At 43.9% G+C, this 14,089-nt stretch overlaps 1 protein-coding gene across 1 annotated transcript in view; it reads right to left on the reverse strand.

Moving 5' to 3' along the window:
• Positions 1-5,031: 5,031 nt before the first annotated feature.
• SH3GL3 (SH3 domain containing GRB2 like 3, endophilin A3) overlaps positions 5,032-14,089 on the reverse strand; it is a 45,903-nt gene continuing 36,845 nt past the window's right edge. The window contains exon 7 of the mRNA XM_061181735.1: positions 5,032-5,308. Coding sequence (XP_061037718.1) covers positions 5,103-5,308 — 206 coding nt within the window. The 3' untranslated portion in view covers positions 5,032-5,102. The remainder of the gene's footprint in view (positions 5,309-14,089) is intronic.

A 14,089-nucleotide genomic window follows, 5' to 3' on the forward strand; every position in this document is an offset into this window, starting at 1 on the left:
ATTCACCATCTATCCATACATCTGTTCATCAGGAAAGGAATTTCTAAATGTTCTCTAATGTGCATGTAGTATGTCTATAATTTCTCCTAAACAGTGAAAATATCACAAGTTTATTTCTTTTTCTCAAAAAACAAAAACCAAGGAGCAATCACTGGGAGCCACTTTTGATTTCTGCCTTTGTCTTCACCATTTGCTCTTATGGTTCAGTGGCTCCGGCCTGAAGGATGTTTTCTCAGCTCTGTTCTTTTGCTCTTTCATTGTGAACTTCCGCCTGAAAGACACACCCACCCCTGAATCCTCCAAGGCAAGCTTGACATTCAATCCGAGCCTGGGTCTCTGGTTTACCATCAAAGCAAGAGAGGGACTTATTCAGCCTTTCCCATGAAATTGCTAAATGCTATTTCATTAAATATGTGCCAGAGCAGTGTATTTTTATTGTTGTTTTTAAAAACCAAGAAAGAAACCAAAAGAACTCCATGAAACAAGTATCCCCAAATTCATGTATGGTGTCAGGAAGATTGAGAACAAAATGGCTAGTGTTCTGCAAAGCATAAATAAAGAAAATGGAAAAGAATTTTTCCTTTCAAAAAAAAAACGCTGATATTGACATGAAATGTCAGGTCAGGTAGAGACTTCTGATCCAAGATGATTTGAACTCAAATGTTTCACTCATCCTACCCATTCCCCACTGAAATCACTAAATGGATATTATATAAAATTCTATATGAATGCTGGAAACTGAGGAAGGGAATTATCCCCATAACTGAAACTCAGCAGGTTGATGAGATACACTAGTAGCCATTGCTCTGGTGACAATGGCCCTCGTGATGAAGGAACAGAGCTGTGCACTGTGAATGTCCTCCGTTCACCCTGCCAGGAAGCTAAGGAGACCATGGGTATCTTGTGGGAGACTCAGCATCACCTGATTCTTTACCATGTCTGGCCTGGGACCTCACAGGAATGGTCCCTCTGTAGGTGTATCTCCCTGTGTGGTACCCTCCTGGCTGCCTCTTGCTAGCCTCCTCCTGGCTATGTAAACCAGAGACTATGGTTTTTAGAATGATCAGTTTAAGGTATGCAAGATGTGTCACCTTTCTGGTGAAGGTTCTGGGGAGCACTAACCCCTTCATCTTTGGAATCTCAAGAGTCACAAGAGCCTTTGAAGAACGGTCATTTTCTGAGCTGCACCCAGATGCATTGGGAGAGCCAAGAGGCAGAGGCGGTATAGCTGAGAGCAAGGCAGCCCCGCGTCCTCTCATTGTGGGCTCTCAGCTATTACCATTCCTGTGGCTTCACACTGACAGTTATAAATATGTACATATAGATCGAATAAATATATGTAGACTAAAATGGGATAAAATGGTAAGATAATAAACCTCACTGAGATGAAAAGTATAGTAAGTGTTGGTGTTCAAGGGGAACCAAGAAACAGAACTCCTCTGTCCAAATCTTGAACCAATGGAGCAATAATAACAAAGTGTAGGAAGACCACACATCACCTTTATTCCTGAGCTTTCCGTGTGCTCTCCACTGATGAGCAGCTCCCGAGAAGGGGAGGGGAGGGACTGAGCTACATTTGCTCAGTTCTTCTTTCTAAACTCGTCAGTCAGATTAAGTTCCCCCTGGACCCAGGGCTCATGAGCTAGAGGGTGTAAAGAGGGAAAGAAAGTCATACGAAAAGAGCTGCGTCTATATGGAGGAGGCATCCCAAGTGGAGAAGTGTCCACCACACATACCCCAGCACTCTTTGGATTTTTCTTCCATTTATCTCTTGGGCTTAGTCATTAAGCCTATGGTCAACTGGAGGAAGACATTTCCCATCTTCATGAGGCTACTTCTGCCTTACCAACTACTACATTTTTGGGTGTCCTCATTGACAGGGTGGATTTTGCCCCTAGAAAGCTCTGAAATGAGTTGAAACTGTATAATAACTAAATGAACACCACTGTATTAGTTTCCTAGGGCTGTCGTAACAAATGACTACAACTGGGTGACTTAAAGCAACAGAAACTAGTTCTCTCACTGTTCTGGAGCCCAGACTTCCAAAATAAACATGTCAGCAAGTCCGTGCTCCACATGAAGGCTCTAGGGGAGAATCCTTCCTCGCCTCTTCCTTGGCTTCTGGGAGCATCACTCCCATCTTTCTCTGCTTTTCCCACGGAAGCTTTCCCATGCTTTCCCCATGGCCTTCTCCCCTGTGTCTGGCTCTGTGACAAATCCTCCTCTCCTTTCTTTTATAAAGGCACCAGTCATTGGATTTAGGGCCCACCCTAATCCAGGATGATCTCATCTTAACACCCCATCTGCAAAGACCTGATTTCCAAATTCACATTTTCAGGTACTGTAGGTTATGACTGGGACATATCTTTTTGGAGGCCATTAATCAATCCACTCCAGCCACCAATACTAAAGTTTACTATATATTCTATTTCCCACCTGAAATTATGTCCAACGATGTTGTCCGACATAGCTTATCAGAGGTTCTACAACTGAGACCAAACAACGTTAAGATACTCTAAGAACAACATACTAATATAAATATAGACATATACAGAATATATAAAGAATTCTCACAAGTTAATAATAAGCAATTTAAAATGGTCAAAAGATGGAGTTCCCTGGTGGTCTAGTGGTTAAGACTCCACGCTTCCACTGCAGGGTGTGTGGGTTGGATCCCTGGTCGGGGAACTAAGATCCCACATGCTGCGTGGTGTGGCCAAAAAATATATAAATAAATAAATTAAATTAAATGGTCAAAAGATTTGAAGAGACGCTTCACAGAAGAAGATACACACATGCCCAATAAGCATATGAGAAGGTGCTCAACATCATTAGTTATCATCAGGGACTGGCCCATGGGAGGCACCAAGGGGGCTTAGACTTACAGTGCTGTACACTAAATAAGAGATCTTCTAGTTGCCAGGGTAGCCACATTCCCAGAGACATTAACAAAGGTGGGGCCTTGGACTAAGACATTGACCACCTAATTTGTAGCAAATGGGTTCCAGTTATCACTACTGAAAAAGAAACAGTGGATGCGCATCCCTGGTCCAATCAACTGTGGCCAGTGGATAGGGTCACAATGTTCAGGGTGGCCGATGGGTCCCTCCACAGTGGGTAAAGTAGAAGTTATATGTGGGGCAGACACACTAAAAGATCAATCTGACAGGTACAGAAATAGCACGGCCTTTAGAGTTGAGCTCTGTGATACTCATTCAGCAAGTCACTTGCCTTCTCTAAGTCTCAATTTCTTCACCTGAAAATAGGAACATTGCAACTTGCCTTAGTGTTTTTAGTGAAGATTAAACTAGAAAATGCACGTAAAGCAAATGACACAGCTGGCCCAGGAAGGTGGTCTTTCTTCCACCTCCATGGAGGTGAACATAACCGATTCTTCCTGCTCGTGGGGTGGGAAATGAGAGTGGCTCCTGAGAGGAACACTTTAAGCCTGAATTACTCCAAGTCCAAAGGAATGTCCCCAAGAACCCTTGGTCCCAGGACAATCCCAGGAACTGGAACAAGTTTTCCTAAAGGAGCCATAACATCCACTTTGATTCTTAGCCCCCTCCCCACGGTTTACCTCTGAGGCAGAGAAGAACCTTTATGTCAATGGAACTTGGCTTGAGTTGGGGGCCTCTTCCAGGCAGATAATTCCCCATGCACCTTTCTACTGGACACACTTCATTAGGACTTGCCCTCGAATACTCCCTTGATTCTATGTTCTGACATCTCTCTAATGCTCCTATTTCGGCCCTCTAGACTTGGCCTTGAGGTTAGTATTTGATCTCCTTCGCTGATCTCTTGTTATTTCTTACAGACTTGGCTTTTTATTCCCCCTTCCTGCTCTTTGTACTTTTACCTACACTGAGTAGGATCACATTTCCCTTGTCAGCCCATTGAGACCAACCCTTGGTGCCGCCCAAAGGCCAGATCTCAAGCTGGCCTTGCTCAGTACCCCCAAGGGGAGATTTGAACAAAACCCAGTTATCCACTGGGACCTAGACCAGGCACATGGCCAGGCATGATCTCATAAGGACAGACACCAGGTGAGTCTCCTGGGACTCACTCCACTTGCCTCTATAGCAAAACAAGAGATAAGGAGTAGGCAGAAATGAGGATGGGATCCCAGCTTGAAGCTAAGCAGTGTCCATGCTAAGGGTCAAATACACCTGGCAATACCTATTGAATTGAAAGATGTGCCTCTCAGGAGTCCATTAGTTCGAGGGATGGAGAAATCTCAGAAGAACATATCCTCAAGGAAGAGGAAGCCACATAAATAAACTTGATCCATTTAAGAATATCTAGTACTTACTTATATTTAGAACTGTAGTAGATTAGTGTCCCTGCTTCCTCACCTTTGCCCACAGGTCTGGAGGTTGGCTAGGGTAACTCAGTTCTGGTCCATGTCTCTCTCCGGTACGCTAGCTTGGGCATGTTCTCCTGGTGAAGATGCAGGTGCAAGAGCACAGGTGGGAAGGCTGAGCACTATTTCAAGTTTCCGTTTGTATCCAGCCTGCTACGATCCCACAGGCCAAACAAGTCACAAGCTGGACCCCGAGTCAGAGTGGGCACAGGAGGAGTTTGCAGCTGTGCACGACTGTGCTTAAAAATCAATTCAACATTAAGAATAATCAAGGCCTTTTTGCCAACACAGTGTGTCATGTTTATTGGGCTATTCACAAGTCAGCTAAAACACCATGAAGGGAAAAGACCGGATGCCATCAGTAATGTCAGGAAACAAAATATTTAGCAGTTCTTAGTTTCAAGTGTCGCATTCCATCACAGCTTGAGGAATATGGGCAATTCACTAACAAAACTGCAATGGGTGCCCTTTATTTTTAGCAACAAGAAGCACATACATTTATTTAACCAATGACTTTTAGGACAGTCAGCAAAAAACGAAAATGGTATTTTCATGTAGCTAAGACAAGAAAATCATTTATACAAATTAAATGGATACAAAATACATTATAAAGAGAACACACATACAAAAGTCATTAAGCTGGTCAAAGAGCAAGAATGCCACAGAACACCACACTGAGAGAACACTGGTGTGAATTCATTTCCGTTATGAAAGTACGTCCAAAGTTTGAGTTACACATTTACTGAGGTAAAGGCACAATCACTTCCACGTAATTAATGGGGAAGAATCCAGATTCCCCATGGAGCACTCCTTCATACCAGTTTTCATCTATCTGATTGGTTAATGTAATGATATCCCCTTCTTTAAATCCTAGTTCTCCTTGGTTTTCTGGCTCAAACTCATAGAGACCACGACAGCAGGGCTGGTCCATGGGAACGTGAGAACCTGTCCGCATCACATGGAGACAAAAAGCACAGGTTAACATGACAAATCACCCAGGGAGCATTGCAAAGGTGGAGAGTTGCAGAGACCACGACAGCAGGCCCCTGCCTTCCTTCCCAGGACGAGGCCGGCTCAACCCACCTCACAAGTGCTGTACTTGTGGCCTCTGCCCTCCTCAGCTCTCCCAGCTGCCCTAGATGACCTCCTGGGCCCACGGCTTTTCTCATCAGTTCTCCCAGCCAGAGAATTCAGGCCCAGCCCCTGTCCTTGAAGCAGCTACTCAGCTCTGCCTGGAGCCCAAGGGAGGTGCAGAATTACAAGGCCCAACCCCTGCCCTCAGGGAGCTCATCGTTTCTTTCTGGAGACTGGAAAACACGTGGGAAACATTTAAAAATCAAAGATGAGGTACTGTATCACCTATAGCTCAGAGAGGAAGGAAGCAGGAAAGGCCTGGGTGGTCAGGGACATTTTCCTAGGCTGGTGACCAGGAGCTGGAACATGGCAGGGTGTGAGACTGGAGAGGGATGAGGAGAATCTCTACAGACTAGACTGCAGTCTTGGGATTGTTGTACTAAGCCAGAAGTTCTCAGAATAACATTTTTTAAATAATTGTTTTTTAATTTCAAAACTAAAACTAAACATGGTAAAAAGAGAGAAAAGACATGCAAAATTGAGAAAAGTTAGCTGTAAACCACTAATGAAGAGGTAACCAATGTTAAATTAACATTATGGCATAGAAGCTTCCAGATATCTTTAAGATTATGTTTGTGTATGTATTTACATATAGCTGTTTTCATAAAAGAATTCCTATATATATTACTGTGAACATCTTTCCAGGTTACTTTTAATTACTGACCAGTTGTCAACTGTTATCAGTATAACATAATTTCTTTAACCGATCTCCTATTATAGGATATTTAAAGGTCTTCCTTTCTTCCCTTTCCTCCCATCCTTCCCTCCTTCCTTCTTTCCTTTCTTTCTTCCTTCCTTTCTCTCTCTTCCCTTCTCCATTCCTTCCTTTTCATTTTCCTGTTTGTTTTCTCTTGGCTTTCATTGATAACTCTTTGAAAAATATCCTAATGTATGTGTATTTACAAATATGTACATTTAATTCCTGAGGGTAAACGTCTAGAAGGAAATTGGCTGTTCATAGACATAAATTTTTCTAAGACTTTCAAAATTTACTATCAATGTATTTTTTCTATGATTTTTTTGTCTTAAAAGTACTAGGAGCCCCTAATATATTATACACTTTTATACTATAAATATTAACCTTATATCTGTCATGTTTGATACAAGCAGTATTCCCAGCTTATTATCTGTTTCTTTTTTTTCTTATATTTTGTTTTTGGAGTGTGCACTGGGGATGGGGCAGGGATGGGGGTTTCTCTTTTGTTTTGGCATACATGCAGAAATTTTACACAACATAAGCAGTCAAACTGATGAAACTTTTCATTCATGATTTCCCTTCTACAATTATATATGAATATTCAACTAAATTTATCCAAGTAATTTTTTTTAATTAATTTTTAATGTGAAAATGTTTTCTTTCAACCCGTTTGGATTTTTGCAAATAAAGGTATTATTTGCTTTTAATAATGTTTAAGCAGTTATCGCAACACGATTTACTAAATAACCCATTCTTCTCCACTGATTTCAAATACTACTTTTATCTTTATCAATATCATACATTTAATTATCATGTGCACTTGGATCTATTTTAGGATCTTCTACTTTGCTCCACTGATCCGTTTCAGTAACTGTACCACACTATTTTAAATATTGAAGCTTTGAAGTAAAGGTTAGTAATTAGTAAAGCAAGTTCCTCATTATTACTCTTCTACAGGCATACGTTGGAGATATTGCAGGTTTGGTTCCAGACCACCACAATAAAGCAAACATCTCAATAAAGCAAGTCACCCAAATTTTTTGGTTTCCCAGTGCATACAAAAGTTATGTTTACACTAAACTGTAGTCTGTTAAGTGTGCAGTAGCATTTTGTCTAGAAAAACAATGTGTATACCTTAATTTAAAAATACTTTATTGTTAAAAAATGCTAACCATCACCCGAGCCTTCAGCGAGTCCGAATCTTTTTGCTGGTGGAGGGTCCTGCCTCGATGTTGGTGGCTGCTGACTGGTCAGGGTGGTGGCTGCTGAAGGCTGGGAGGCTGTGACAACTTCTTAAAATAAGACAACAGTGAAGTTTGCTGCATCGGTTGACTCTGCCTTTCACAAATGTTTTCTCTGTAGCAGGCAACGCTATTGGATAGCATTTTACCCACAGTAGAACTTCTGTCAAAATTGGAGTCAATCCTCTCAAACTCTGCTGCTGCTTTATCAACTAAGTTTATGTAATATTCTAAATCCTTTGTTGTCATTTCAACAGTCTTCACAGCATCTTCATCAGGAGTAGATTCCATCTCAAGAAACCAGAAACCACTTTCTTTGCTCATCCATAAGAAGCAACTCCTCATCTGTTAAAGTTTTATCATGAGATTGCAGCAATTCAGTCACATCTTCAGGCTCCACTTCTAATTCTAGTCTTCTTGTTATTTCCACCACATCTGCAATTACTTCCTCCTCTGAAGTCTTGAACCCCTCAAAGTCATCCGTGAGAGTTGGAATCAACTTCTTCTGATAATGTTGATATTTTGACCTCTTCCCATGAATCATGAATGTTCTTAATGGCATCTAGAATGATGAATCCCTCCCAGGTTTCAATTTACTTTGCCCAGATCCATCAGAGGAATCACTATCTGTGGCGGCTATAGTCTTACAAAATGTATTCTTAAATAATAAACTTGAAAGTCTAAATTACGCCTTGATCGATGAGCTGCAGAATGGATGTTGTGTTAGCAGGCATGAAAACAACACTGATCTCATTGTACATCTCCGTTAGAGCTCTTGGGTGACTGGGTGCATTGTCAATGAACAGTAATATTTTGAAAGGAATCATTTATTCTGAGCAGTAGGTCTCAACAGTGGGCTTAAAATATTCAGTCAACCATGTTGTAAACACATGTGCTGTCATCCAGGCTTTGCTGTGCCATTTCTAGAGCACAGGCAGAGTAGATTTAGTATAATTCTGAAGGGATTTAAGATTTTCAGAATGGTAAGTGAGCTCTGGCTTCAACTGAAAGTCACCAGCAGCATTAGCCTCTACCAGTAGAGTCAACCTGTCCTTTGAAGCCAGGCATTGACTTCTCCTCTCTAGCTATGAAAGTCCTAGATGGCACCTTCCAATAGAAGGCCATTTCATCTACATTGAAGATCTGCTGTTCAGTGCAACCACCTTCATTAATGATCTTAGCTTGATCTTCTGGATAACCTGCTGCAGCTTCTACATCAGCACTTGCTGCTTCCCCTTGCACTTTTACATCACAGAGGCGGCTTCTTTCCTTAAACCTCATGAACAACTTCTGCTAGCTTCAGACTTTTCTTCTGCAGCCTCCTCACCTCAGCCTTCATAGAATTGAAAAGAGTTAGGACCTTGCTCTGGATTAGGCTTTGGCTTAAGGGAATGTTGTGGCTGGTTGGATCTTCTATCCAGATCACTGAAACGTTCTCCATATCAGCAATAAAGCTGTTTCACTTTCTTATCATTTGTGTGTTCACTGGAGTAGCACTTTTAATTTCCTTCAAGAACTTTTCCTTTACATTCACATCTTGGCTACTGTTTGGTGCAAGAGGCCTAGATTTTCACCTATTCTGGCTTTCGACATGCCTTCCTCACTAAGCTTAAGCATTTCTAGCTTTTGATTTAAAGTGAGACGTGCGACCCTTCCTTTCACTTGAACACTCAGAGGCGATTGTAGGGTTATTAATTGGCCTAACTTCAATATTGTTGTGTCTTGGGGAATAGGAAGGCTGAGGAGAGGGAGGGAGATGGGGGAATGGCAGGTTGGTGGAGCAGTCAGAGCACAGACGTTTTTCAAGTTCATCACCTTATATGGGCACAATTTGTGTCCCCGCCCCCAAAAGAATTACAATAATAACATCAAAGATCACACATCAAACATCACCACAAAAAATACAATAATAATGAAAAAGTTTGAATTATTGTGAGAATTACCCAAATGTAACACAGAGACACAAAGTGAGCAAACACTGTTGGAAAAATGGTGTCCATAGACTTGCTCGATACAGGGTTGCCACAAACCTTCAATTTGTAAAGAATGCAATACCTGCAAAGCGCAATAAAACAAGGTATGCCTGTATTTAAAAATTTCCTATTCCCACAAAATCATTCAACCAGGTAAATTTTAGTAGCAATGTATTGAGTTACCCTCATCTTGACTTTAACTGGATCATATTTTTTGAGTAATAATAAGATTAATGTTACAAGATTATTTTTAAATGAATGACCATTGCATGCCTTGAGGAAACCACACTTGTTTATGTGTTGTACATTTATCCTACGTCTAGACTGGGTTTGTTACTATTTTAGATTTTTACCTCTGTATTTTAAAATGAAATTACTTCCTTTTTATATTCTGGTCATGTTTTGGTATAAGAGCATTTATAAAATAAATTCTTTTCTCTATTCTCTAAAATATTCAAACTTGAAGACTTGATTTTAAAATGCCCCTAATTATCTAGGCCTATGGATTTCTGAAGACAGAAGGCTTTCTAGGATAGCTTATGATAGTGGCTTAGTGTGTCTGGGAAGGACATATGGTCACCCCAGTCCAGTTCCCTACAGATCCTAAAGGGGACATGTGGCCTCAGTGGTTCCCATGGTTCCATGCAGAGGAGCCAAAGGTGAGAGCATGGGCAGGAGCTGAGGGGCTGCCCTGGCCAAGTGAGGTGATGCCCCTCACAGAGGGGGTGGAGGGCAAGGACCACCGGTGAGTTCAGAGGGAGACCTGATTGTCCCAGTCAAGATGGAGGTGGAAGGAGGCTGAACCCCACCCCAGGAAAACCACACACTCCATCCACATGAGGCCACCACATGGACAGAGGCCACCACCAGTGGACGGAACAGGCCATCCAGGAGGAGACCAGGGAAGCCTGCACACCACAAGAGCAGACACCTTGTTTCTCTTTACATCACCCGAGCAGAGTGAGGTCTGCAAAGCGGGGAAGGCAGCACCCCAGAGCCAGACCAGGCCAGTTTCACGGGTTTTGGCCTTTAAGAAGAGGGCTTAATCCTTTCCCATGATTGAAATATCTGCACGTGTGACCTCTGCCATCCTATGTTTTCCATTTCTATTTCCTTTTTCTATTATTATGAAGCATTCTTATTTCTCTCCCTGTCCAGACTTCACCTAAGAGTTGAAACAAGTTCTACTAGAGATTGTGTTCCTTCCTCACCAAGTCTTTTCCATCCAAGTAAAGAGAGAAGATAGATTTGGGTTGGTCAAATGAGGAGCCCCTTTGTCCTGGGGAGGGGCCGGGAGGTGGCAGCAAATTCACCGTGCAGCACCCCTTTCTCTGGGGGCAGTCCTCCCTCCGTGCCACCCCACTGCTAAACTTCTGCACACGCTGTCCGCCCCATGTGGGAGTGAGAGCCAACCCCCTGCTGGCATAAGGAGCGTTTCCCACCTACTGCCTTCCTGCTGCAGTGGTTCTCAACCTGGCAGCACATTAAAACACCCACTGCCCAGGCTGACCCCAGACCAATTAAATCAGTAGCTCTGGCAATGGGACCCAGACAAGGGGGAAATTTTAAAAATTTCTCAGGTGTTTCCAATTTCCAAAGGAGGTTGCGAACCACCAGACTCATGGCCCTCTTTCCCTCCATTTCCTTTGACCAGAGCCTGGGAGTGTCAAGGAGCTCGTGGGGAAAGGGAAGAACGTGGTGGCGGGTTGGCGGGAGGGAGGTTCTTCTTCCTCTGCAGGTGGGAAACTCCTTCCCAGGTGGTGCTTCCAGGTAGGTCAGCATTTTAAAATCTGGGCCCCCTGCACTATTATCTCTAGAATCTACCTGATGTTTCTAGCATGTAGATGGCTCCTTCCATGACAGACGCCCCCATCCCACCCCAAGTCTGTATATTCCTCTTGTCATAATGATGGTAATTGGGAAGTAGAAGGATTTAAATAGGGGGCCCAGTTCATGATCTTGAATATGAACAGAATAACCTTCAATGATCTCAAAACATTAGGGAATCGTGCGTTTCCAAGCAGAACTTTCCATTTTCCTTTGGAAATACAGCTCCTATCTGGGTGGGCAGGGGGGCTGGGAGCTGGGCACTGAAACCCTGTGGCAATTCAAGCCTCTGAGTCAAGGTCAATTTTATTAATGAATAACTGTTTCCATGTGGTCTATTAAAATGATTAGTATTCTTTTATCATTTCTCCCACTGTCAGTTTTTAACAGAGATGGAGTCAGGTGCCAAAGCACATGGTGGTCTTGGGAAGCATTTCCTTGAATACAAAATGTCAATGCTAGAAGGGTCTTTGGTGGTCTTCAGTGAACCCTCCTCTTTTTGAAGAAGAGGTCACAGCAGCCTGGCCCCAGAGGTAATGGCAAAGGCAGAAAGAGACACCAGGGCTCCAGACCCCAGCCCATGACCTACCCTCCTGATGTCACCTCCTATGTGATCTATGCCACTGCCAAAGGTTGCCAAGAAATTTCACAGGCTATCACACTGACTACAGGGCTAACTGTGTGTGTGTGTGTGTATATATACATATATATGTTTTTTTCCCCTCCCATTTACTTTGTAAGCTACCTGCAATGACTAAAATAAATACTAAATGGCAGGCATGCACTTATCCCAACCACCACCTATGTGTGCATACGTGTGCACCCCCTGCACACATGCACTGAACAGATCGGGGGTAAGACACATCACTCACTTCTCACTTCATTTATTCCAGGCGAGGGACCATTGCCACACTGCCCACTTTGATTTCCTAAGAGCTGGGAAGTGACCAAGCACTCACATCACACTCCATCAGCATATGAACCCAAAACATGGCATCTCTCCTGAGACCCCTGAGTGGAGAGCCCCTGGGCAGGAGTTCCCTGACTCAGGTAATAAGACACGAGCACCGGGCTCCCCCCCCCCATCTCTGCGCTGCGTCCCCTCCACCCACTGAACACGGTTCTCAACAGTGTGGGCACCAGGCAGATCCATACCCACCAGAGCCTGGTCTGGCTGTCCTGAACTACACCCGCAGCAGGACAATATTCTGCAATATCGTCCAATGCATTTGTCACGCTGGGTCATTTTTGCCGTCTGGGGCCCTCAACCCAAGTAGCCATGGCTGCCCTTACTTTACGGAGAAGGTAGAACCTGCACACGAGCAATCAATGTTTCGCTGGTAAATTCCAAAATAATGCCATTTCAGTTGTGAAATGGTCTGAACGCCAAGACTTTCAGGCTTTCATGCCAGAGCCAGGTAGGCTTTTATGAGATTTGAGAAGTGGGGGGGGGGGGGGGGGCGGGGAGACTTCTGGGGCGGGGAGACTTCTGCTTCCAAGGAAGCAGAGCTTGAAGAACTCCAGAGCATAGAGGCTTGTATTACAAGCTGTGGGGAGGGAGGGGCTGTTTCCTGCCACCCAGAGAAGAGATAGGAGCTCTTTCTGGAGTCAGGGAGGAGGCCTGGTGAGAGAATAGGGCAGGGAAGAAGGCTGAACTGCTCCCTGGATTCCACCCTGGGTGGGGGGTTCTTAGCCCCACTTCCCACTGGAACCGTGGGGGAAGGCAGGCCCCCAAAGTACCCTAGACTTGGGGGCACTGAGCACAGTGGAAATGGTGGGTGGTATAATTAAACAGAGAGGGCGTCTGAGGGGGCCACCCTTGGCTCCCCACGAACTGTGAACACATGTCAAGTCCCGGCAGGAAGTGAGGAAGTACTGCAGGAGCAGCTGGACCAGAGATGGCCTGGGGGTGGGTACACAGGCTCCGAATGCAGAGATCCAGCAACCCAAAGGCAGAGACTCAGGCCCCGGACCCAGGCCTGGACCTGTAGTGACAAGTTATCTCAGCTGTGGAAGCAGTTAAGACCCCAACACGCTTCCCCACTTGCCCCTGTGATGTTCCCTAAACTCCCCCTGCACCCAGGCAACATCTCGGGGTAGAGAAGGAGGTAGGAGAGAACCTTGGAGGAAAACCAATAGTCCTTGCGGGGAAATTTCAACCGAATGACTAGGTTTAAATCCTGAATTGACAAAGCAATAAATGGATAGTCTGTACTTTCTATTGGAAGAGACTGCGTTACCTTGAAATGGCAAGATTACGTTTTTTTCCACCATTAGAAGAAATGGAAAAAAGATTAAATTTTTTTTTTTTTTTTTTGGCCAACAGTAGAAATGGAAAAAAGATTAAGTTGTTTCCGCCATCAGTCTAAACGGAGGCTCGTAAGCAAGTTCAGTTAAAAAGAAATAAAGTTTGTGCCCACTTGCGTGATGGTGTATGAATTTTCCCTCTCCACGAAAGACAAGTCAGTGTCACCAAGGATGGAACCCAAAAGTGCAGGCAGAAAAGGTGACATGTCCTCAGTGGGACCTTTTCAAACTGGACTAGGCACAAACATGGGCGAGGTGCCTGAGTGGAAGCTGCACCTCTGCCCAGATCTTCCCGTAATAAAGGAGGGGTCCTACCCAGCACCCCATCTTTGTTGAACACCCACTCCCCTTTCCCCTGGCATCTTGCTCCACCACCTCCATCTCTATGCTTTCTTGTGCTTGGTAGTTGGCACCTGAAACTGCTGAGAATCTGTGCACGTGAACTCCTGGCAGCCGAAACCCCAACCCAGTCTTCCTTGTTAAGGCACTAAAACAAAGATTATTTTAACAGCGAAAAGGGAGTGTCCCTGCTAAATATTTATTATTC

Source organism: Eubalaena glacialis, chromosome 2, assembly GCF_028564815.1.
Source record: "Eubalaena glacialis isolate mEubGla1 chromosome 2, mEubGla1.1.hap2.+ XY, whole genome shotgun sequence".
Classification (NCBI taxonomy): domain Eukaryota; kingdom Metazoa; phylum Chordata; class Mammalia; order Artiodactyla; family Balaenidae; genus Eubalaena; species Eubalaena glacialis.